The 18,438-nt window shown below is 49.1% G+C and overlaps 6 protein-coding genes across 6 annotated transcripts; 3 read left to right on the top strand and 3 right to left on the bottom strand.

The window, feature by feature from the left end:
• Positions 1-682: 682 nt before the first annotated feature.
• On the top strand, positions 683-1,897 carry BDV37DRAFT_269208 (agmatine deiminase family protein; the record flags this gene model as incomplete). Its single annotated transcript, XM_032084318.1, has 1 exon — positions 683-1,897. The coding sequence occupies one exon, from the start codon at positions 683-685 to the stop codon at positions 1,895-1,897; it is 1,215 nt and encodes a 404-aa protein (XP_031944730.1).
• Positions 1,898-2,893: 996 nt separating this feature from the next.
• BDV37DRAFT_269207 (type III PLP-dependent enzyme) lies at positions 2,894-4,283 on the top strand (the record flags this gene model as incomplete). Its single annotated transcript, XM_032084317.1, has 4 exons — positions 2,894-3,083; positions 3,136-3,531; positions 3,590-4,126; positions 4,174-4,283. 4 exons carry the CDS (start codon positions 2,894-2,896, stop codon positions 4,281-4,283), a joined length of 1,233 nt encoding a protein of 410 aa, XP_031944729.1.
• Positions 4,284-4,287: 4 nt separating this feature from the next.
• BDV37DRAFT_290717 (Zn(II)2Cys6 transcription factor) lies at positions 4,288-6,589 on the bottom strand (the record flags this gene model as incomplete). Its single annotated transcript, XM_032088782.1, has 5 exons — positions 4,288-4,695; positions 4,751-5,042; positions 5,095-5,506; positions 5,565-6,292; positions 6,357-6,589. The coding sequence occupies 5 exons, from the start codon at positions 6,587-6,589 to the stop codon at positions 4,288-4,290; spliced, it is 2,073 nt and encodes a 690-aa protein (XP_031944728.1).
• Positions 6,590-7,130: 541 nt separating this feature from the next.
• BDV37DRAFT_290715 (MFS transporter) lies at positions 7,131-8,767 on the top strand (the record flags this gene model as incomplete). Its single annotated transcript, XM_032088781.1, has 3 exons — positions 7,131-7,204; positions 7,235-7,610; positions 7,671-8,767. The coding sequence occupies 3 exons, from the start codon at positions 7,131-7,133 to the stop codon at positions 8,670-8,672; spliced, it is 1,452 nt and encodes a 483-aa protein (XP_031944727.1). The 3' UTR covers positions 8,673-8,767.
• Positions 8,768-9,777: 1,010 nt separating this feature from the next.
• Positions 9,778-13,914, bottom strand: BDV37DRAFT_17930 (hybrid sensor histidine kinase/response regulator). The gene is made up of 6 exons (XM_032079463.1): positions 13,734-13,914; positions 12,505-13,647; positions 11,723-12,451; positions 10,403-11,663; positions 10,226-10,340; positions 9,778-10,177 (listed from the first exon to the last, which is right to left on the bottom strand). The coding sequence occupies exons 1-6, from the start codon at positions 13,799-13,801 to the stop codon at positions 9,966-9,968; spliced, it is 3,528 nt and encodes a 1,175-aa protein (XP_031944726.1). The 5' UTR covers positions 13,802-13,914; the 3' UTR covers positions 9,778-9,965.
• Positions 13,915-16,298: 2,384 nt separating this feature from the next.
• BDV37DRAFT_17917 (fungal specific transcription factor domain-containing protein) lies at positions 16,299-18,000 on the bottom strand. The gene is made up of 2 exons (XM_032079462.1): positions 17,517-18,000; positions 16,299-17,461 (listed from the first exon to the last, which is right to left on the bottom strand). Exons 1-2 carry the CDS (start codon positions 17,955-17,957, stop codon positions 16,433-16,435), a joined length of 1,470 nt encoding a protein of 489 aa, XP_031944725.1. The 5' UTR covers positions 17,958-18,000; the 3' UTR covers positions 16,299-16,432.
• Between the last annotated feature and the right edge of the window lie 438 nt (positions 18,001-18,438).

Raw genomic sequence — 18,438 nt, 5'->3', positions numbered from 1 at the left:
TGCCTTCACTCATCACAAATAATGGAACTACATCGGGCATCCAGAATTTCAAGTCGCCCATTTCAATGGCTGGGATCTCCAACCCATGACTGTCATAGTCTTGGGATACCCGTGCGGCTTCAGGTACCTCGGTGGCAGGAACCAGAAGAATCACAGTTTGAAGCTGGCAAATAGCCGTCGCAATACCGATGAGCTCGTTCTTTATACGGGCAATCTGGCATTTCTTGTAATTTAAGTTGCCAGCCCGGCCAAGCCATGATTATCTTCCTATGGCAGGAAGCATGCCCTTCAAGGGTCATGTAGAACCTCGCGTGAATGGCCATGGCGCTCAGTGGCAACGCAAGGGATGGCAAACAAGGAGCAAGAATGTATGAAGGAAAGTCCATTCATCGGAAACAAAGTGGGTGATAAATATTAGGCACAGTGTCATATTTAATGAATCCCCGTCAATGTTGGAATGCAATGCTGGGACCCTTCACTTCACCTGTCATCAGATGAAATGCATTCTGCTTCCGGTCTATGCCTCCATGAGCTACTACTGAAAGCAATTGCAAAAAGCAAACCAAGACATTCTACATAAAGTCCCTGTCCCAGGCCACAATATTATTAATTCTCACCATCAGAGAGTCTTCTCCTAACACATGACAACTGCTCCTCGACTGAACACTGAACAAATTCCATAATGGGTGGCTACCTGAGCACCAACCGGACAGCGTCGTCCACTACTAACAACGAACAACACAAACCGCGCAAGAACGACGCTCCCCTCGAAACGGGCCGTTTCACCTTCCCCCCAGAATGGCACCCACATCTTGCAACCATGATGGGCTTCCCTTCCAGAGCCTCCTGTCTAGAATTCTTGTGGGAGAAGAACTGCGAGGAGATCGTTGACCTTGCCGCGGCAATTGCAGAGTTTGAGCCGGTGCGACTGTATACTCGCCCTGAAGATATTGAATATGCCCAAGATCTCATCAACAGGAAAGTACGCATCCCATCAAAGGTGCACGTTATTCCCATCCCAATCAACCACTGCTGGATTCGCGATACAGGCCCAGTCTATGTCCACGATGCCACGGGAGACCTAGACGCACGGCAGCGGCTAGCTATTGACTTCAAGTTCAATGAATGGGGGAATAAGAACGGGTGGGAGGGGACACATGGTCACTACCGCTATGGCAACCCCTCGATGACCAAGAAGGAATTGCAGGAGAATGCTGATTTCGCACTCAATGTGATATCTTCTGATCAATTACCATCACCTGCGCAGCGAGTTGTGCCCAAGATCCGAACTGAGGGCGGGGGCTTGGTCGTTGATGGAGACGGCACGCTCATCGTCGCGGAAAGCTACATGATCTGTGAGCAGCGGAACCCGGGGCAAAGTCGGGATGAGATTGAACAGGAATTGCGACGCCTCCTGGGGGTTGAGAAAGTGATCTGGGTCCCTGGGCGCAAGAATCTCGACATTACCGACTGTCATTTAGACGCCGAGGTGCGGTTCGTACAACCGGGAGTAGTGGTCCTGACGCGTCATAGCCCTGACGCAGTGGATGGACCAGAATGGATGAAATGCGGGCAGGAGATCTTGCAGACGTTGCGGAACGAGACTGATGCCAAAGGTCGTCAGTTCGAAATTCATTTCATCGACGAGCCAGACCCGAAAAGTCTTGGGATCTCGCCGCAGGATGAGTTTGTCTCGTCGTATCTCAATAGCTACTTCTGCAATGGTGGGCTTATCATCCCCGCGTTTGGATCGGAGGTTCACGATCGGAAAGCTCTAGAGACCTGGCAGTCTCTCCTGCCAGACCGTAAAGTGCGACAAGTTCCTCTTCGTACGATCCCACTTAGTGGAGGTGTTATCCACTGCGTTACCCAGCAGGTGCCTGCGCCACGAGCGTAATATAGCATTCTTTCTACATATGGACTGTTTTATGTGGTATGCCAGTCTTGTCTGATTCTCTGATCACTGTATAATATTGCACTCAATTGCTTGTGGATTAGCCATCAAGTCTTGTTGAATCCATCATCTGTCACTGCTGCTGCCGCCAACTGTTTTCACATCTCATCATGTCCGGATAGGTGGGTGTCCAAGTGGTCCTTACAAGACCAGCTCTCTTACAAAGCTTTCGCCTAATATGGACATAACAAGTTCCAGTGGTGGAAGGAGTCAAAGCCCATTCCCACCAAGCCTTACAGCGTAGCAATAAGAATGAGGCATTTTACAACTTGCGGCATTTTTCAGTGCCACGGTGTCATGTTAATTTAACACCTTCCCGCAAGACTGGAACAAGCATAAAACATTTTAAACTATCTTCAATGCACGTTGTGACGTGGACTGGTGGTCTGGCCATCATACTCTTAGCTACTACTTTAGGAAAATTCCAAGAACGGATTGTATGATCACGAAATATACATACTCCAAGCACGTCATACACAAGGAGATATGCACCTATACGGAATCTGGAACGACGTGCACGGACGCTTGTGGGTATATATTCATGGCTGCCTGAAAGGTCCCTCATGCAAGGGATGAGGCAGGAATTGAATCTCACTTCCGGAGTTCCGGGTATGATTGCAGGCGAAGAAGGTAGGAGTCTCATCCTGTCAGCGCCGGATCCGGTGATGAGGCAACCTGTCATTTTGAATTGTTCCTGCACGGCTCCACAGACGATGTTTTCGACGACGGACTAGAAGCAGACACAGCTGCTACGTGTCTGGATTTGCAGGCTTCATACATTTTGGGCCGTGGTACGACATTTGCTATATTGGCTGAGCTGCGCATTGTAAAATATAGAAGAAGGGGTGCATCCCTTGTTGCAGAGTATTTTGACATCTGGATCATGTGTCCTCTAGTTCACCATACTTCGCTCCCATCTGCTTTCTTTATGTGATCGGCATGCCAAAAACAGAAGATGACCTCAGGTCCGAACAGCTGGTCAATCTCGCCATTGAGTTCCAAACTCAGAGAATCAACAGCGGCGTGCCAAATGTTGAAGATAATCCATTCTTCGTCGCAGACCTAGGGCAGGTTACGCGTCAACACAGAGACTGGAAGCTGAACCTTCCCAATGTCCAACCATTCTATGGTAAGCGGTCGTTTGTCAACTGAACAAATAGAGGTTCTAAGTGCTCAACCAGCGGTAAAATGCAACTCAGATGCTCTGTTACTTCGCTCCCTCGCAGAACTGGGCACCGGCTTTGACTGTGCCTCGATAGAAGAAATGCGTGCCGTACTGGCTCTGGGCGTCGATCCATCCCGGATCATATTCGCCAATCCGTGTAAACCAGCCACTGCGCTCAACTATGCCAGGGAGGTTGGTGTTGTGACTACCGTCTTTGATAATTTAGACGAGCTTGAGACAATGCATACCTATATGCCCCATGCACAACTCCTGCTACGTATTTATGCCAATGATGCCAGTGCCTTGATTAATTTTGGAGACAAGTTCGGAGCGCCGGCAGGTATGACTCGGGATTTGCTGAAGCGGGCAAAGGAACTCGGTCTTGATGTTGTTGGGGTTAGTTTTCATGTTGGTGAGAAGACCCTGCTCCTTTTTGTGGATAATACGATTTCGATCTAACCAACGAGTAGGCACCGGTGCCAACGATCTAAACTCCTTCCGAAAGGCCATCAGAGAAGCGAGACAGGTCTTTGACCAGGCCGAAGCCCTCGGCTTCAAAATGAGGATAGTTGATGTCGGGGGCGGATTCCAAGACAAAAACTTCGGAGAAATAGCGCGCACAATCCGTGACTCGTTAGCTGACAACTTCCCCAGCACCACCAGATTTATCGCAGAGCCTGGTCGGTTTTACACTCGATCTGCGTATACCCTAGTCTGCAGGGTGATATCCCGGCGGCGACAGGTTAGAGAGGTATACAAGGATCAGCCAGACATGTTATACCAAAACGATGGACTGTACGGGAATTTCATGAATTGTCTGATGGAGAAAGAGATTTTCCATCCCATTCTTATACCGGATGACAGTGTGTTGGGGGATAGGGAGGTCGGGCCTCATAGGTATACGATCTGGGGGCCGACTTGTGATGGATGCGACTATGTTGTTCGAGATACTACTCTTCGGTGTGAGGCGAAGGTCAGGGATTGGTTGGTGTATAAGAACATGGGAGGTGAGTTGAGGTTCACTGATTGTGGACAAGGCTGATAGAGATTACAGCGTACACTAATGCAACAGCTACTCGTTTTAATGGTTTCTCGAGTAATCTCTTGACTTTATACGTGGACAGTGAGCTGTGTGGCAAGTTTGAACCCCAGATATACGGCTGAGTACTTAGAAGCCAGGCCCACAGAACAGATCAAATCCAGGGTCCCAGTTACTGCCATCATCTGAGTGAAGTAAACTGTTGATTGTAAAGTCGGAATCAAGGAGTTCCGGGAAAGCCCACGAAACATCGCCGCTGCTTCCACCGTGGTTGCCACTCGAGTCCGGTGCGACATACGAGGGGTCAAGGATTTGGTCCAGGATGCGGGTCAGTTTCGCCTTGACCTTCTTGCAAAATCCCAGATTACCACTCCCAGGCCTAGCTACCCAGCTTAGGCAGGAGATGTAGAGGGTCAACTCCCGTATTACCTCTGCCCGGGGCAAACCAGGATAGGTGGGACGACCCAGTAAAGGGTTGGAGGATTGGAGTAACTCCGTCGCAAGAAGTTCGGCACTGGGAAGACCGTATGGTAGGAACTGCAGCGTGCGTTAGCTTATCCGTGAAGGGCTCATCGTTCTAGTCTCAACGCACAATGCTGGAAAAGTCACTTCTGACCTCTCTTGCTCTTTCCCGGTGTTCATTGATCACCAGGACGGTGGAGAGGATCGTCTTTGCCACAAGGAGAAGCTCCTTGGGCTTCTCATTTTGGCATTCTTGGTTCGCGAATCGATGCAACAGGAAGATTGAGTGAAGGTAATCCAGATAAATGGAGAGAAGAGCGATAATATCCTGGCTGGGCATCTGTTCATACCACATGTCCGGTGAATATTTCATATGACTAGGACACGTATCCCAAATTGATTGCAGACTTTGCAGGATATTGCTATAGACGTATTAGCTCAAGTAATGGTGCTGGCCCTTCAAATACCTCATACCTTGTTTTTCCCTCGATGTCGACGTAATTAACCCCAAGGTGTAGCTCAAGAATCTCCTCTCGGACTGTCGCCAGAAGGAAGCGAAGACGAACTATAGTCGCGGGACGTCGTTTTCCGTCAGTATTCCACCCATTGCTATCTAGCATTTGAAGACTGCGCTCGTAGTCTGGAAGATCTATGTCATCATCAATGTCCAGTGGCGGCTTTAAGACACAATAATGTCGAGTCATTGACGGTGGTCGACCAAGTATTGTGGCAATGGTTTTATCCATACTATATACTACGGCGAAGCATCTCCTCTGCCACAGGTCGATAAACCCCGGATACTGTCCCGTAGGGATGTTGTATTGGTGGATTCCCGTAGCGTAAATACATGAAGAGAGTTCCCCAAGCGAGGAGTATAACCAGCGGCCTAGACGTCAAAGGTCAATACTACTCTCGCAAGAAACAGGGCCGTCACAGCTCCATACTTGAGTCACCAAATCTCTGAGAGGCGAGCATCATCTGATAATATTTCAGGCACACCATGAGCTGATTGACAACGGGCAGTGCATTGCTCAGTGGTAAGAGTTGGTCAATGACCTCGAGCATCTGCGCGAGAGACTCATCCTTGCTTCTCTGCTGGGGGTCAATCTGGGTAACATCACGCTCGGGCATATAGATCAAGCCCATGATGGCAATCTGTATCACGCTGCCGATGGTTTCCCACCTGACATTCTTCCCACTGATCCAATGGCTCAGCTCACCGGCATGCATGGCAAATTTGCGAGGGACTTGTTGGTAGGAGTTTTCGAAAACACGAACAACTGTGCCTAGTCTTGATGGTTCATCTTGTGTCATATAGTCCCCAAAGGTATCCCATAGCATATCGAGCGCGGGAAACATAAGCACTTCCGGGACAATAGGCGAGCGTCCAAACACATACACCTTTCTCACTAAACCGCTCACGAGCTGTGCATTATCGGCCAGGAAATCCAAGATCTTGAGTCCCTGATCGAGTTGCCGCGGGTCGATTGTATACGTTGTACGATCAGTGTCTGCTACGCCAGGGTCACTATCACTAACGCCCTCACTCATCAAGGAGCGATAGCTGGTTGGACCGAGGAAGCCAGCACTCTCCAGTGGCGGCGTACTCACCACGACCGCCTGCCCATGCGATGGAATTAGCTCCAACGATCCCGGTGGGTGTACATCACGACTATTGCAAAGGAAGAATAATGAGCAGCAGGTTCACAGTCATTCAGAGAAGCGGCAAGACCCACGATGCGGGTGATCCGGATATCCTTGGCTTCCGTCGTCCTCTGCTCTTGGTTTCTGATAGAGGTCGAAAAGCCCTTGTCATAGGCGCCGGAGCATAAATACACACAGCATTCTTTTGTGCACATCGACCGCACTTGGGCAATGCGTGGTCGCATTTGGTTTTCAACTTCCGACATGCTTCACACGAACGTCGGCTGCCATTACGACGAAACAAGCTTTGCGAAGGGGAGTCCATAGAAAAAAGGGCGGAAAAATATAAATGAAGACTTATAACATAATTAGCCAGAATTATGCATGCCTTAGTTCAGGCTGGCTGGTATAGTATGATACTAGTATAATGGTATGATAGTATAGTAGGAATGGAATTGTGGTCGTCGGGAAGAATCAGAAAGACGGAAGTCCGGTCGGAGGACCCGGAGTAAAATTGCCTAATTCGGAAGACCATCCAGATCCACTCCGTTGCTTGATTTTCATCCAAAGTTGTTGCCTTCTGGAACTTGGTATATAAACATGCGATTCATAGCAAATCTTAACTGGGACATACTAGTGAATGTCTCTAGTTCGTGGTCCTCGTGTTGTCTGTTGACACTAAGTTACTAAGCTTGTTTGACTGGTGAGTTTCTCAAACATATATCTACTAACAACTACAACTAACTATATAATCATAGTTTTTTGCACAGAGATCCACCTGCCTACTTATGCGATGAATCAACACTCTCATCAAAATCCTCCCAAGGAAAGGGAGGACCGAGACCTTGAGCAAGCACAACCCGAGCATGAGAAGAGTGGTTCAGAGCCACCATCGAAACTTGTACAATACCAGACCCGGACGCCCCTTCTCGAAGCTGGTGTACTGACAAGCTCAGGTGAAATGGGAAAGTCTTGACGATCCGGAAAATCCAAAGAACTGGGAGACAAGCAAAAAGTGGATGGCAGTGATTACTGTGTCGTGTTTTACATTCATATCCCCAGCCTCATCCTCCATGGTAGCGCCTGCCCTTAGTACCATGGCGAAGGATTTTCATATCCACGACGAGATTGAGTCTCAGATTATGTTATCAGTCTTCGTCCTGGCATATGCTGTCGGGCCACTTTTTCTCGGCCCTCTCTCAGAGATCTATGGGAGGGTGCCCGTCCTCCAGCTGGCTAACTTATTCTACCTTGTGTTCAACGTTGTTGGGGGAGTAGCAAAATCCAAAGGCCAGATGATTGCGTTTCGCTTTCTTGCAGGACTAGGAGGCAGTGCTCCTCTAGCTGTAAGTTGTTCTTCCTCGCCATTTAATGGCATGACTAACTAAATCTCGATGTGTACTTAGATCGGAGGCGGCGTATTAAGCGATCTGTTTACATCCGACGAACGTGGGAAAGCTATAGCTATCTACAGTCTTGCACCTCTGCTCGGCCCAGCCATAGGACCCATCGTGGGTGGATTCATAACAGAAAATACCTCCTGGAGCTGGATTTTCTACGCCACGTCCATTGCCGATGCTGTGATCCAGCTGTTCGGCCTCTTCTTCCTTCGCGAGACATACACTCCCGTGCTGCTCAAGCGCAAAGCCAAAAGGCTTCGTAAGGAAACCGGAGACCCCGGATACCAAACAGAGGCCGAGATGTCGCGCGACCAAACTGCCCTCCACATACTACGTGGTTCCCTAGTCCGTCCCTTCAAACTCTTAACCACGCAGCCCATCGTCCAATTCATCGCCGTCTACATGGCCTTCATGTACGGCCTAATGTATCTCGTGATGGCCACATTCCCCACTCTCTGGACAGGCCCCTACAACGAGAGCATCGGCATCGGGTCCTTGAACTACATCGCCTTAGGTCTGGGCTACTGGGCCGGCTCCCAGATCTGCGCCCTGCTGAACGACCGCATCTACCGCAGACTCAAGCAGCGAGCCGGACAGGGGAAGCCAGAGTTCCGGATCCCGCTGCTCGTTGTCGCCGTCGTGTTCACGCCCATTGGGCTTTTCATATACGGCTGGACCGCCCAAGCACACACGCACTGGATTGGACCAGATATTGGCGCCTGCGTCTTTTCCATCGGTATCATCACCGCTTACCAATGTATGCAGACCTACATCGTGGATGCTTACACGAGGTACGCGGCCAGCGCACTGGCCGCGGTAGCTTGTTTACGTTCGCTCGCCGGCTTCGGGTTTCCACTTTTTGCCCCGTATATGTACCAGGCGTTGGATTATGGCTGGGGGAATAGTCTTCTGGCATTTGTGTCGATTGGACTCGGGCTACCGGCGCCTATCTTCTTGTGGCTCTATGGTGAGAGGCTGAGGAAGATGAGTACGTATGCTGCTGGGTGATTATGGCGTGTTGCATCGCACCTGGGCTCTGGCCAGTAGATGGGATGCGTGGGTGAAATGCTAAGAGCTTATCGCTAAAATAAAACCAAGTATATAGATGGATAGACATATATACATACATAAATAAGAAGCATATAATATTATTCCCTCACAGCCCATCACCACTGCGACCTTTGACGCTGGCTAATTCGCAGGTATCGTCTTGCCTAGATAGAGTCATATGTGGCAGATTCCAGAAGAGAACTACTTGTAATCGCAGATTCGGAATCTTGGAAGAATAGGAAAACATAGATAGAGCAGTCAATTGTCTTCAAGTGCCAATCTAAACAAGTAGGCAGTTTGCTATGAGCAACAGATAATCCAGGATCCAATCTCCTGCCACATATAAGGAATAAATCAACTAGAGGCCTTTAGTAAAATGACTGGACGCTCAAAATATAGAAAGAGAGAAAGGAGCAAGGTAGTCAGAAATCCAACAGCCACCTGATCAAGTAAAAACTAGAGGAATTCTAATATCCTACCATCGTTTTTATTGGGCTTCTAATCTAGACGGATACCGGCTCGTCGTATGAAGTCGGCCTCCGACTCCCTTTCGATTGCTAGTGTAGATACGTATTATACAATGTTAAACTCCTGGATACTCCGGATCCTTGTTGATCATCTGTCGGTACCGCAGTATCATGTTGTGCAAGCTCGGGCTTACTTTGAATAGGTGGTTATTAATTAATATCTGTTCGCTGGGAGGGTAAACCCCCCATGTATATGACAGGGCATGAAATTTGCCCCGGATATCAGCGAGAGATACTGTAGCCATGGAGCATTGCACTTCATTATTGGGGTGCTCTTTGAAGGCGGGTGCACGGCCAGCACATGGATTTCCGACTTGGCCGAGTCTAGGGTACGATATAGTGGCTCCATGGAAGGTGATTTGATGAGAACATCTCAAGTTTGCGATTGATGGTCACTGGCACCCAGGATAAAAAGAGATGACTGAGAACCCCAATAGTGGGGTTCTTACTTGGCAGGTCGGACCAAATGTCCAGAGACAATCTTAGCCATTGTTGATCATTTGAAGCTATATCTACGTACCAACACCCACGAAATCAGGATTCAGATAAGAACTCGAGTAAGAGTAACCGGCAGCTGCCTGTCCTGATACGAACAGCCTTCCAGCACAATATTGAGTAGTCGCTTCAAAGGAACAATATGTACAACGTATACCAGGGCGTTATTTACAGTGTCATATCGTTGACCAGCGTCCGTGACATATCGCAAAGGATGCAAGGAACCACGTCATGCAAGGTTCATAACCTTCTTCAAAGCTTTCAGTGAGATGGGTTTGACCATGTAGTCATCCACACCGGCGGCCAGCGCCTCTTGCAGGGTCTCCGCTGAGCCCAACCCGGTGACAGCCATGATCCGCGATGGCTTAAGCTTCCGTTCCTTCTCATACAGTCGGATGTGACTTGTCGACTGAAGCCCATCCATTACGGGCATTGATATATCTAGGTTTGTCAGACAGGAGCGCTCCTAGCATAGGGATCACAACATACCCATCAGGACGTAATCATATCGTCGGGGGGAGTCTTTGTATTTATTGAGGGCTATCAATCCGTCTGAGGCAGTGTCGTAGCTGCATCCTAATTTGCGGAGGAAGGTAGACAGGATCTACCGAGGGAACCGTCAGTACACAACCAATGGTCACATACATCGTAGCCAACAGTACTTACTTTTAAATTGATGTCATTATCATCAACGACGAGACAATGTATCATATCAGGGTTCTGGGGCGGCTGTGGAGCACGAAGAGGCAGTGCTACTCCCTTATCTTGTGGAGCGTCTGGACTGGCTGGTAACATGAGCTCCGGCGAGGGACGCTTTGACATAACTAGCTCGTCGGGAGTGGGAAGAGGAGGACTGGGATTTTCAAGTGACTTTAAATAAAGTTCCTGTGTCCTTTGAAGCACCTCTTGGAATTTTGCCGGTCCAAACGGCTGAGATACACGGATCACATTCGGTGGTAGGTCATGTAGATGAGGCTCCGTACCACTCAGAATGATGAAAAGGTGGATTCCGGTTTTCTCGCGAAGTTCGCGCGGTAATTGACCGTTGCATGTCGCCTTGGCGTATTCCTCCTCTTCAATGATGGCCACATCACCGTGAGCATTTTCTATAGACTCCGCTATGGAAAGACTCCAACCGCATTGCGCCATCAGCAAGGGGGCCAGTGAGCTCCGAATAGCGAGTTTCCTCTTGGCCTCGACAGCCAAAATCCCTGTGGGGGTTTCCTTTATATCTGGATATCCTTCGAATCCAACCAGGCAGGCCTTCACTGGAGCGCTAGACATGGAAGTTGAAGAGGAATAATCACTGGCAAAGCGTTGAACAGGGATGTAGATGTCAACCTGTGTACCAACACCAACCTCACTTCTAACATTAACATGCCCGTCCATGGTGTCAACTAACTGACGCACGATGCTGAAGCCTAGTCCGAGGCCTTCCGATAAAGCATTCTCTTGTGCGAATGGGGAAAAAAGCTTGTTTCTGAGGAACATCGGATCAATCCCTCTACCGGTGTCAGTCACACAAAGATGAGCATAAACTGAGTCGGGGTCCGACTGCTTCATGACTTTAGAGAGAGAGACCTCCACAAACCCAGAACTTGTGAATTTCAGCGAGTTGCCGAGGAGGTTCATGACAATTCGTTTCCAAGCCCCCGCCAGGGATCGCACTTTCCACGCATGCCGTTCCTCAATGCGAACAACAACCGTCGTTTCGCCGCTGGAACCATTGTTCTTGGGAGTGGCTAAGGGGTCCACAAAAGGCACAGTCGCTTTAGGTACCCGTTGACCAACATATTGAACCCTTGTGACCTCCTCAATCAGGTTAGCCAGGTCAAAAGTCGTCGCCAGACTGCCGTCGGATGCTCTGATGCGGCCCTCCCGTGCGGCGTCCTCAGTAGTTAAATTGTTGATCTTGGCAAAATCGAGCCTGCAGGAAGAATAAGCAAGTTGAAGCAGAGGTTTTGTTAGACAGATATTTTCACCCACAGATGATTCAATGTATCAAACAAGGCCCAGCCGCATGTCTTTAGCATGTTCATCCAGTGAAGCTGGGTCGGTTGAAGAGGAGTACCTTCGAGCACTTCTGCGCTAGCTAGGATGCCATGCAGCGGCGAGCGGAGCTCATGGCTAACTGACGAGATGAAATCGGATTTGGACTGTTGCGTGGTGGACCAGTCGATCCGAGCCAATTCGGAGATAATGGAATCTCCGAGTACTCTCAAGTACGGCAGGTCGTACACTCCTAATGCACGATCGCTACCACGAGACCACGCAAGGGTGCCGGCAACCCACCGTGATTGCCTCCAGCACCACAAGGGCGACCAAAGAACACTGTACGCATCTGGAATGTGGTGACGGAGCTGTCGGACAAGGTCACGCAGGTGTTCGGGGTTCGCCCCATCATCCTGTCGTATTCCTCCATCTGACTCACATCCATCCTCATCCGCCCATTCATGGAGATTAAAGAACTGACCCTGCGGAAAAGTTGCAATCAATTGGCTGAGAAGTCTCTCGGTGACCGCTACGGTATCAGAACCTGTGGTTGACGGTGTATTTTGGGACCAGCCCAGCACTTCACATGGTTTTTCTGCAATTTTGGATAGTGATCCTACCCCCGGTAAATCAAGCGGACTAGGGAAGGGGTCGGCAAGGAATTCTGGATTTGCTGTGGTGGGAAGCGGTTCCCAACTTCGAGCCTCGTCAGCCGATAGCACCCTACTTCCTTAGTTAGCGACCAATCCAGTGCAGCAGACAATAAATACACTTACACGCCCGAGTTACATCGACTCGCATCAAGGAAGAGTACCCCATCTAGATCCAGGGAATCCTGCAGGGAGACACTAGCTCGAGTAAAGACCCGAGCGATTTGGTCCGCATTTCTGACGCCGTGTTTCACCGACACCGTGGGCGGCTCCTGGCGCTCTGGTGCAGCCTCCCGGGGGCTCAAAGTCTCTTCGGCTGGCGTTGGCGCCGCGGACTGTGATGAATTGTAAAAAAAAGACGACGTCTTGGTTTGTTCGGACGTCACTCCTGAGAATAGCGACGACAACTCCACCTCGGACGCAGTCGAACCGCTCATGATCGGACCCTCTATGTTTCCAGATCCCCCAGCACCTGTGGTGGGGAGACTCAGCGACGATCGATCGCGAGGAGAGTTGAGTGTGTTGAGCGTTGATTGTCTGCTGGTAGGCAGGGGCACCTCGGCCGGGTCGAACTCCCCATGGTCCTTGACAAAATTGGTCAGGCCTTTAATCAGCTTCTCCGTCCGATGATGATCAATCGAGATGCGGACTTTATCAAGATGTAATGCTACCGCATCAGCGATCTCTTTCAGGGCATCCACTTCTTCTTCTGCAAAGTGCTCTCGTGGTTTGTTGTCCACGACACAAAAGGACCCTAACACGACGCCGGAGGGGCTAAAGAGGGGCACCTCGGCATAAAAGCGGAAGTAGGGCCATCCCACTACATATGGGCGATCTTTGAAGAAGTCCTCTTGGGTGAAATCCTTGACAACAAAGCGGGAACTATTCGCGATCATGTTAGGCGTCTCGACCGCCTTAGACATGTCCTGGCCGGTAAACAGGGAGATAGTATGCGGGCACACCCCCCAGGCAAGATCGATCGTTCGCACACCAAGGTAAATTGCATCATCTGGGGCATGCCGATCCTTGTCACGTAGCGAGATGGAGCCAGTAGCCTCTGCGATAAGATGCTGGTTCCCATCATCGATAATGGAGATAAAGGCTCGATTGCATCCGAAGCGCAACACGGCCAATTGACTCAGGGCCGTGAGGGTGATGTCCGAGGACAAACGAGGTGAATCCTCGTCAGCATCTTCTTGTCCTGCTGTGGTCCGTTCCTCATTGTTGGGCTGCGGAAGGGAGGGGATGCGATCGAGGGTGCAGTAATACCTGTGTAGTTACCGACGACGGAAATGATCAGCGGATCAACAACCATACAGAATCACCATTGACTAGTACTATATTAAGTGACTTACCTGGATAACTCTCTGATCCTTTCACGTTCGGCATCTGTGGGGGGAGGCCGCGGAAAGGAAGCTGCCATCCTCACATATCTTCCAGGGAAGTGTTGTTGTTACGATTGTGGAGGAAAGAAAGAGAAAGGGAAAAGAAGTGAGAGGAACCTGACTGCCTGAGGCCGGAGTATCGGGTCCTGAGGTACACCAGGATTCCCTTGTTCTAATTGGCCGGAACTGGGTCTAGACTCGTCTGGAAACATGGAAACCAAGAAAAACGTGTCGGGGTGGCAAGCCACCCAATCACCTGACCTATGTGGCTCTCACTGGTGGACCCGATGACGTCGATTCTCTCGAGATTTATACTGTTGTTCGCCGTTGAGTACGGAGTGACTCCCCCACATCGGCCCTGCAAACCATTGTCCCTTCGGCCGAAATGCTGATTTACGATACACAGTACACTTGTTCCTGGCTAACAATACGCTAAATCTTGATCAAACATTTAGTGACCTTATCGTATAACTGAATCTGCCCTATTCCTCGGTTATCGATTGTGCTTAAATCACGTGATTGATTAGACACCTGAGGAGACAAAGGTGTTCATTTCCATCCCCTTGACATTTCCATACAGCTTAGTTCTAGTAGTGGGATTTGTATAGCTCTAGAAATCACTCTCTATCCTCATCTGAGGTTGTCTGGTGGAACTATGGCAGAGCACATAAACACTCACCGATTCCTTCGTTGTACCGCCACAACATATATAGTAGTTCCAAATTGAGATGCGACCCGAAAGACACAACATTTACTGGATGAACGTCCACCACTTTCCCAGTAGTATCCTTTTACCCAATACTGGATGTGATTCACACTGATTCTAGGTATCTTCTTTCAATGAGGCTGTAAACAAAACCATGATCACAAATAATGAACAAAGAGGCCGCGGCAAAAGCCCTTAGTTTAAGAGCGTTTTTATTGGTACGTGAAGTATGCACTTGGAGATAAGTAATAATTCATATTATTTCCCGAGCCTACACCTATGATCTGGAAAGGCCCATAGCTACTCCAGTAACAATGTCTATTGTTGTACACGGTTTCACAATCCTTTTCTCTGATAGACATTATAACAATAGTAATGCCCCCCATCACTGGGATATTTCAGCCGCGTAGAGCAAATGTATGTAGTGGAAGTACTGGAAAGCAGCGATATGCATAATGAAATAGATTGCACTTGGAGTCAACTTGCAACGTATAAGAATTCCATCGAAAGCCTGCCGAGTTGAGTTTCCAGTGCCTTGACATCTATCATACACTGCTCAAGACCTAACTCCGCGACGAAAAACCCAATTTCCTAGCATCTTCTTTAACCCGGTTAACCAGATTCAGAGACTAACAGTATGGTCGTCATCTACATCACCTATGCGTACAGCGCCGTATTCACGACCGAGAGAACCATATTGAGGTCCGCACACAGCCATATTAGTCACGACATGTTCTCACTGTCGTGGCATCCGCCCGAAAACGACCTCCCGCCTGGTAGGCAGTGTCGAGGGATCTCCATCAATCCTATCTGGACAGGATGGGACGTTAACCATCACTGGCTGCGACTGGCTGTTAAGGATCGCGCGTTGGAGGAACTTGCTGCAGAGTGGAGAGGAGAAACTGGTGAGGAGTGTATTTGGAGGACTCTGAACGAGGGTGTGCTTCCCCCAGAGAGGGAACTGCGCATAAGAAGACGAAATAGAGAACGGAGATAGTGGGTCTAAACTGATAGGTTGCGCAGGTTTGGAGTTGGTAAACATGGCATTCATAGAAGAATTTTTGCTGGTCTTAGACAGACAACAGATCATAGACGAAAGCAACGAATATTTGTGGTAGCCCATGCCATGTTAATTGGCGCTGGTCATGGGGAAACAAATATAAAGAGGCGAGTTGATCAAACTTGCACCCGTGACGTGGGTAGATGACGACCCTTCTGAATGAACCGGGACACTATTTGGCTCCAGAAAGTATGTATGTACGCTCCGTCTTGAGCTTCCGTGTCAAGATCGCGAAGGCTTCCAGTTCATAGGGAACGACAGACCATGCTCTGGAGATTAAGACTTGTGGACATAGACTATTCAAGCACTTCAGTAGGCTTTCTATGCCGCTTCGATATTCGCCCATCTAAAGTCAATTGCTTTATCTAATTGACCTTTGTGATGAGAGGACGCTTGACGATGAGGTCACTAGCATCTTCAGAATCCTGGTTATCTGGCTCCAAAAGCCGCTTAAGCACGTTAATGGTACTGCCCTTAGCCCAAGGCGGCCTACATGTCAGGCAAACATGATCAGAGATGAAGAATGTCTCTGGAATGGCTCCATGGAATGTTAAGGTCCACACATATGGTTCGAGATCCGTGTCACCTCCACAATAAACGGTCATGGACGGGTGTGGTCTCAGTTGCAGCTTCATGTTGCGGACTGGTCTCTTAGAGTGTCATAATTGGTTGAGTTCCTGGCGTTGACGGTGATGATATGTCCAAAACCGGAGAATTCCTTCGGAGAACGCAGTCTCAGTCCCATCGTAATGGCCTGGGGGGGAAGCCAATATAATCCCCGGAATGATATCTTGAATAACCTAATGGCCAAGATCCACGAGTGCCAGGGCAGCAGGTTGACCCCGTGTCTGTGACCGTATGTCGGCATTCGATTGTTTCAGCCAAGTCCTCGTTGCGTCGATATCATTCCGGAGAGCACTTCTTGAGCGCTGCTAATATAAGATGGGTGACAGTGTTCATAGATGAATGGACATCTTGCAGCCTCTTCATTACTTCAATGCATGATTCAATGTCTGTCATGGTTACCCGTTGCTTTACCGGGGAAGAGGCCTGAACCTCTGCCAGGTGGATTATCATCGCAATCAGAATAGTTGTAGAACCAATAATCGGGAGCGAATGCAGAAGGTTCATGTCATCTAATTCGGTGGCGATCTCGGTGATCTGCCTAGCAGCATGCTGCATGCGGGACGTCGACGATTGGAATATTTGCGACTGATACAGCACGCAAACCACTCCCTGATAGATCATGTGCAAGACGTTGCGGTGGAGCGTAACTAGCGGGCTTTCGTGGCTGTCGATCCCAAACACTGTGGGCGGACGTTGAGATATGGGTGATAAGGAATATTCCCAGTCGGTTAATGCCTTTTGACACATCCAAATACTGCTGAGGTAGTCTGAGTGGTGCTTGTTCGGAGACTCTGGTGGTGTGGCGATGGCATCGGAGGATATTTCCGCAGAGTTGCGCCTGGCCTGCACGTTCAGCACTCTTCTGATGCACAAGCATAACTGTGTTTGAGAAACGCAGATATCGGCCAGATATTTTTGAACTTGGACACAACGAATAAATGTGCACCAAGGAAGCAAGAGTTGGCTGTCCATGCTTATGTGACCAACATCAAAGTCATCTTCAGTTAAGAGGGAAACGTTGAAATCAACACTCCGAATCAACGGCAGGCATCTTAGCCTAAGGGCGATCAAGGAGTCCGCCATATAACACGTCCAGGCAACTCTTCTGTGAAGCTTCTGATTGTAGTGTCTACCATAACCAGTGGGAAGGTCTCGAAAGAGCCCCATCATTAGCGCCAGCGAAATGGCAACCTCAATCCAATATCGGCTATCTTTCCCGTCCGTGGCTTTGGCTCGGTGTGTCATGAGAAGCAGGGCTTGAAGAGTTGTGAGTGGATCCGATTCGTAATGCGATTGGTACAAAAGCTATAATGTGGTTAGCATGAAGAAGCCTTGATGAAGTACGTTGGGAGTTACAAACATGTGCTCTTTGGAAGAAAGCTTCATGAGCTTCCTCACGGCTCGAGTAGCCAGCCTTTTGAAGGTCGTCAAGATCGACAAACGTGGTTGCCGAAAACATGATAGCTTGGAACAGGAGCAAGCTGACCTTGCCTTGACTACCTTCTTTATTGCTCACACTATTGATAAACGTCTGCCAGTTTATGATTGGCATAGTAGGCAAAACACATTCGAAGAATGTTTGTAGTAGGGCTTGTTGAAGTGGAAAGCTTGGTAGGGTCAATGCCCCTTGTAGTAAAAGTTGTTCATACCTATCCTCACCTATAGCAGTTGAGATTGGCCTCACAAATCCCGGTAAATCGCTTGCCAGGCATGTCTCAGGAGAAGATGACAGTGATTGAGGGGTTAGGTCAATGAACACGTTCCTGGAATCCTCTTCTAGATAATCAAGTAGTACCTCCATTTTTCGACGACCGGAATTTGAGCGATTTGGAGGTCGGTAGAGCAGCTTAGCAGGTGTAGTCTTTGTGGCAGGTCAATGAATTAAAAAAAATATATCGATCGCCAAGCTTTGCGCGTGCCAACCCAATGAGGCAGAAGGGCTGAAAACATAATTTTGCTGCCTAAAGCTATGAGCGAAGTCTTCGGATTGGGTTGAGAAATATACCCTGAGAAAGCTGACGCAGATATAAGGACCCCTGCTTCGTCCATGCTACATATGTGCCGCTGTGAGACAGGAGAATGGATTTGTCAACACGGAGAGAATAACCAGCCGACGGTTCCTCGGAGGCGCACGGAGCTACCCCGTATCTACTCCGTCGCCGAGGACGTGTAATGTGGGGAAGATAGTCTGGGGGAATGAAATCGTATGGTCATTGTGGTTAACTCTAAAACCTAGTCGTAATTGCAGAGCCAGCTCAGCTGCCTTCAGAAGTGAGATACAG

This window comes from Aspergillus pseudonomiae (genome assembly GCF_009193645.1).
Source record: "Aspergillus pseudonomiae strain CBS 119388 unplaced genomic scaffold BDV37scaffold_11, whole genome shotgun sequence".
NCBI lineage: Eukaryota > Fungi > Ascomycota > Eurotiomycetes > Eurotiales > Aspergillaceae > Aspergillus > Aspergillus pseudonomiae.
This window is presented reverse-complemented; position numbering and strand designations above follow the sequence as displayed.